Source organism: Raphanus sativus, chromosome 7, assembly GCF_000801105.2.
Source record: "Raphanus sativus cultivar WK10039 chromosome 7, ASM80110v3, whole genome shotgun sequence".
In the NCBI taxonomy this organism is placed as follows: domain Eukaryota; kingdom Viridiplantae; phylum Streptophyta; class Magnoliopsida; order Brassicales; family Brassicaceae; genus Raphanus; species Raphanus sativus.
Genome location: NC_079517.1, coordinates 8,207,549 through 8,213,548, shown reverse-complemented (window position 1 = coordinate 8,213,548; position 6,000 = coordinate 8,207,549). Strand labels below are relative to the sequence as shown.

The 6,000-nt window shown below is 40.0% G+C and overlaps 1 protein-coding gene across 1 annotated transcript; it reads left to right on the top strand.

Annotated features, from left to right (window-relative positions):
- Positions 1 to 250: 250 nt before the first annotated feature.
- Positions 251 to 3,740, top strand: LOC108817525 (receptor protein kinase CLAVATA1). The gene is made up of 2 exons (XM_018590245.2): positions 251 to 3,026; positions 3,158 to 3,740. The coding sequence occupies exons 1-2, from the start codon at positions 440 to 442 to the stop codon at positions 3,511 to 3,513; spliced, it is 2,943 nt and encodes a 980-aa protein (XP_018445747.2). The 5' UTR covers positions 251 to 439; the 3' UTR covers positions 3,514 to 3,740.
- Positions 3,741 to 6,000: the final 2,260 nt, after the last annotated feature.

The following is a 6,000-nucleotide window of genomic DNA, read 5'->3' as shown; positions in this document are numbered from 1 at the left end:
GGCCTATGAACCACTGACACATATGATGTGTTGACTGCTAGTTGTAGTTCATATCTAGAAGCTGGATGTCCTTTTACCCGTTTATAACTTTATATCCGTATGATAATTTCATAAATCTAGAGAATAACCATTACAAATTATTTTCAAAAAAATTACGAGATGCATTAGGAAAAAAAAGGTTTTTAAAGCGCATTATTTCTAGTGGCATATTTATTCTCATTCAAAGTCATATAAAAAAAAGATTAAAAAGTAATAATATTCTCTCTGAAAGTCTAGCAGTATTTTAGAACAGTACCACTACGATTCCTCTTCTCCATCCTCTTCATAATATGCCATTGTAATGTTCTGCATATATGTGTGTACTCATCCTATCGCATAAGACTCACGCTAACTTCTTATTCTCTCTGAGAAGACAGCTTTGAAAAGAAAAAAAATAAAAATGGAGATGAGACTTTTGAAAACTCACCTTCTGTTTCTGCATCTTCTATGTTTCTCACCATGCTTCGCTTCCACTGACATGGACCATCTCCTCAACCTCAAATCCTCCATGACTGGCCCCAAGGGCCGCGGCCTCCACGACTGGGTTCACTCCACTTCCCCCACAGCTCACTGTTCTTTCTCCGGCGTGTCCTGCGACGGAGACGCTCGCGTCATCTCCCTCAACGTCTCTTTCACTCCCTTGTTCGGGACCATCTCACCGGAGATTGGGAACCTAAACCGTTTGGTGAATCTGACGTTAGCTGCGAATAACTTCTCCGGTACTTTGCCGCTGGAGATGAAGAGCCTCACTTCTCTCAAGGTTCTCAACATCTCCAACAACGCAAACCTCAACGGAACCTTCCCCGGAGAGATTCTCGCTTCCATGGTCGACCTCGAAGTCCTCGACGCGTACAACAACAATTTCACCGGGCCGTTACCGCCGGAGATTCCCCGGCTCGAGAAGCTGAGACACCTCTCTCTCGGAGGGAACTTCTTAACCGGAGAGATTCCAGAGAGCTACGGAGACATCCAAAGCTTGGAGTATCTCGGCCTCAACGGAAACGGACTCTCCGGTAAACCCCCGGCGTTCTTGTCACGCCTCAAGAATCTCAAAGAAATGTACGTCGGCTACTTCAACAGCTACACCGGCGGCGTTCCCCCCGAGTTCGGTGAATTAACGAACCTAGAGATCCTCGACATGGCGAGCTGTACTCTCACCGGAGAGATTCCCACGACTCTGAGCAACCTAAAACACTTGCACACGCTGTTCCTCCACATCAACAACTTAACCGGAAACATCCCACAAGAACTCTCCGGTTTAATCAGCTTAAAATCTCTCGATCTATCAATAAACCAGCTAACCGGAGAGATCCCTCAGAGCTTCATCTCCCTCGGAAACATCACTCTCATCAACCTCTTCAGAAACAATCTCCACGGGCCGATACCGGACTTCATCGGAGACATGCCGAACCTCCAAGTCCTCCAGGTCTGGGAGAACAACTTCACGCTAGAGCTACCGGCGAATCTCGGCCGGAACGGGAATCTTAAAAAGATCGACGTCTCTGATAACCATCTCACCGGACTCATCCCAATAGATCTATGCAGAGGTGGAAAGCTGGAGGCGCTGGTCCTCTCCAACAATTTCTTCTTCGGCTCCATCCCGGAGAAGCTAGGTCAATGCAAATCGTTAAACAAGATCAGAATCGTCAAGAATCTCCTCAACGGAACGGTTCCGGCGGGATTATTCAACTTACCACTAGCTACGATCATCGAACTCACCGATAACTTCTTCTCCGGGGAGCTTCCGGGGGAGATGTCCGGCGACGTTCTCGATCATATCTACCTGTCTAACAACTGGTTTACCGGTTTAATCCCCCCGGCTATCGGTAATTTTAAAAATCTACAAGATCTGTTATTAGACCGGAACCGGTTTAGCGGGAGTATTCCTAAAGAAGTTTTCGAGTTAAAGCATCTCACTAAGATCAACACGAGCGCTAACAACTTAACCGGCGACATCCCTGACTCAATCTCCCGATGCACTTCCTTAATCTCCGTCGATCTCAGCCGTAACCGAATCGGCGGAGATATTCCTAAAGACATCCACGACGTGATTAACTTGGGAACTCTCAATCTCTCCGGGAACCAACTCACCGGTTCCATCCCGATCGGAATCGGGAAGATGACGAGCTTAACCACTCTCGATCTCTCCTTCAACGACCTCTCCGGGAGAGTACCACTCGGCGGCCAGTTCCTAGTCTTCAACGACACTTCCTTCGCCGGGAACCCTTACCTCTGCCTCCCTCACCACGTCTCCTGCCTAACGCGTCCCGGACAAACCTCCGACCGCATCCACGCGTCGCTCTTCTCGCCGTCGAGGATCGCCATCACGATCATCGCGGCGATCACGGCGCTGATCATCATCAGCGTCGCGATTCGCCAGATGAACAAGAAGAGACACGAGAGATCTCTCTCATGGAAGCTAACTGCCTTCCAGCGACTCGATTTCAAGGCGGAAGACGTCCTGGAGTGCCTTCAGGAAGAGAACATAATCGGGAAAGGAGGAGCGGGGATCGTCTACCGAGGATCCATGCCGAACAACGTAGACGTCGCGATCAAACGCTTGGTGGGACGTGGAACCGGGAGGAGCGACCACGGGTTCACGGCGGAGATTCAGACGCTAGGGAGAATCCGCCACCGTCACATCGTGAGGCTACTCGGCTACGTGGCGAACAAGGACACGAACCTGCTTCTGTACGAGTACATGCCTAACGGGAGCCTCGGCGAGCTTTTGCACGGGTCCAAAGGCGGTCATCTTCAGTGGGAGACGAGGCACAGAGTAGCCGTTGAAGCGGCGAAAGGACTGTGTTATCTTCATCATGACTGTTCGCCGTTGATCTTGCATAGAGACGTTAAGTCCAATAACATTCTACTGGACTCTGATTTTGAAGCCCATGTTGCTGATTTTGGGCTTGCTAAGTTCTTAGTGGACGGTGCTGCTTCTGAGTGTATGTCTTCAATAGCTGGCTCCTATGGTTACATCGCTCCAGGTTGGTTTAAACATGATTTATTATATAACAAACAACTAATCTCAAATTGCAATTTGTTTTGTGACACGCAAATGAACATGAGCTTAACATTTAAAATATGTACTAATCCTTGTTTGCTTTGGTGTTGATAGAGTATGCATACACTCTCAAAGTGGACGAGAAGAGTGATGTGTATAGTTTTGGAGTGGTGTTATTGGAGCTGATAGCTGGGAAGAAACCGGTTGGTGAGTTTGGAGAAGGAGTGGATATAGTGAGGTGGGTGAGGAACACGGAGGGTGAGATACCTCAGCCGTCGTCTGATGCAGCCACTGTTGTTGCGATCGTTGACCAGAGGTTGACTGGTTACCCGTTGACCAGTGTGGTTCATGTGTTCAAGATAGCGATGATGTGCGTGGAGGATGAGGCAGCGTCAAGGCCTACGATGAGGGAAGTTGTGCACATGCTCACTAACGCTCCAAAGTCTGTGACTAACTTGATCTCCTTCTGAGCCGATCAAAGACTAATGAAGAAAATAATAAGATGTGTTGTCAGTTGTGTGTAATGCTAATATTTTTTTGTTTTGTGGTCTCTAAGTGGGGACATATGTGGTTTTAAATTACTTTCGAGTTGTTTGTATATTTGCTGTGTACTTATGTGTTCGATTTGTATATCTTCTTATCTACTGGGGTCTGTAATGCGATCAGTATGCTTATTATTGATGATGGCTTTTAAACTTTCATGTGTATTAAGTTATTGGTCCCTTAAACTGCTATAACACTGTCTAGGGCTGGGCAAAAAATCCGAACCCGAAAAACCGAACCGAATCCGATCCGAAAAAGTATCACCGAATCCGAACCGAAATTGATTAAATATCCGAACGGGTTCAAAATTTCGGTATTTAAAGAACCGAAACCGAACCCGATCCGAACCGAAATAGTTTGGATACCCGAATGTATCCGAAATAAATTTGTATACTTAAATATATACATTATTTTTATATATAATGTATATTAAAAATATTAAAAATATATAAGAACCTTTAAGTTTTCCAAAATACTCGGAAAATATATGCAAATAGTTAAAAGTAAATGTTTAAAATAGCTAAAGTATATTGAAAACACCAAAATAGTTAAATATCTATTGATTCTTTATCCAAATATTCAAAGAAAACCAATTTATATGTTAAATTAAAGTATTTTGACATATATGTTATGAAAATTTATATGTAATATATTATCTTTCTTATAGATTTTGAAAATTTAAAGTATATAATGAATTTTGAAAATTTAAAAACATTTTAAATGGGTTATCCGAACCCGAACCGAACCTGCAAAGATCCGAACCGAACCCGAACCGAAATTTAGAAATATCCGAATGGGGCTGAAATCTTTGATCCCGAAAACCCGAAACCCGAATGGACTGAACCGAAATCCGAATGGGTACCCGAACGCCCAGCCCTAACACTGTCCACAGAAATCGAAATTCTTTTCCATGAGCTTTCAAAATGGAGCCAATCCAAGGGCGATTACTTTCTTCATTCTTCTCATAAAACAAATCTTCATCTGCTAGATTCTACCAATATTTTATTCTAGATATTAACATACATACAGATTTAAGATTCCACAAGTTCATTATGGTAAGACCCAAAGATCCTTTATTACATTGTGGCGTGTGCTTTTGGTCTCTACATCAAGAAGCATATACAATATGTAACCAAATTCTATAACAATTCCAAAAATCATTTTGTAATTCAAAAACAAGAAACACTAGATTTTGACCCGCACACCCGTGCGGGTGTATATTTCAGAAATATATTGCTATTTATTTTTCAAGTCAATATCAAAACTGGATAAAAAATTCAAATCTGAAGAATCGAACCGATCACGATCCAAAAAAATAATACCAAACTCTAACCAAAATTGATTAAATATCTAAACTATCAAAATTTTAATATTTAGACAACTGAAACCATAACCAATTCGAACCAAAGTATTTTGGATATTTGTTCTGTATCCGAAAAAGATTTATATACTTATATATATATATATATATATATATTAATTATTTTTCGTTTTAATGTATATAAAAATATCCAGAATATATATGATACTTTTAGGTTGGTTTACATACTTGAAAATATATAAAATAGTCAAATATAAATATCTAACTTAGTGGAAGTACACTCAAAACAGCAAAAATATTTAAAATAATTTTTGATTTTTGATCCAAAATTTAAACTAAACCAATTTATATGTTAAGTTTAGGTATTCTGACATATGTTATTCAAATTTATATACAATATATTGTTTTATTTATAGATTTTAAGAAATTCAAAATATATAGTGAATTTAAAAAAAATAATTTAAATGGGTTATATGAACCCGAACTGAATCCGCAAAGATCCGAATGTAATTCAAACTGAAATTTAAAAATATATGAATGAGACTGAAATTTTTGATCCCAGAAATCCAAAACACAGATCTGAAACGAACCCGAATGGATATCTGAACGCCCAGCCCTAGTGATAATTCGAACTGAAATTTAGAAATATATGAACGGGGTTGAAATCTTTGACCACGAACGGAATGGATACTTGAACGTCTAGTCCTAGTCACTATTATGTATCCTATATATGTCATCATATAATTAATTGTATTGGTCCATCATATAAATAATCATATAAATAATAGTATTTTATATGTATCATCTTATAAATAATCATATATATTATATTCTTCAAGTTTAATGTCAAATATAAAAACTATAATTTAAATTAGTATATGAAATTAATCTTTTTGTTGTATTTTTCTTATATATATTGAAAATATTTTTTAATAATGGTTATTGATTGTTTTCATTGTTTTAAATTTATAAAATCATTATAAATTTCTAAACCATTGGTAATTACTGTGTTTTATAAATGATTAAGTGGATCGTTATTGATGACAATTTTGAATCTATATATCAACCCAAATGTTAATCTATTTGTGCAAGT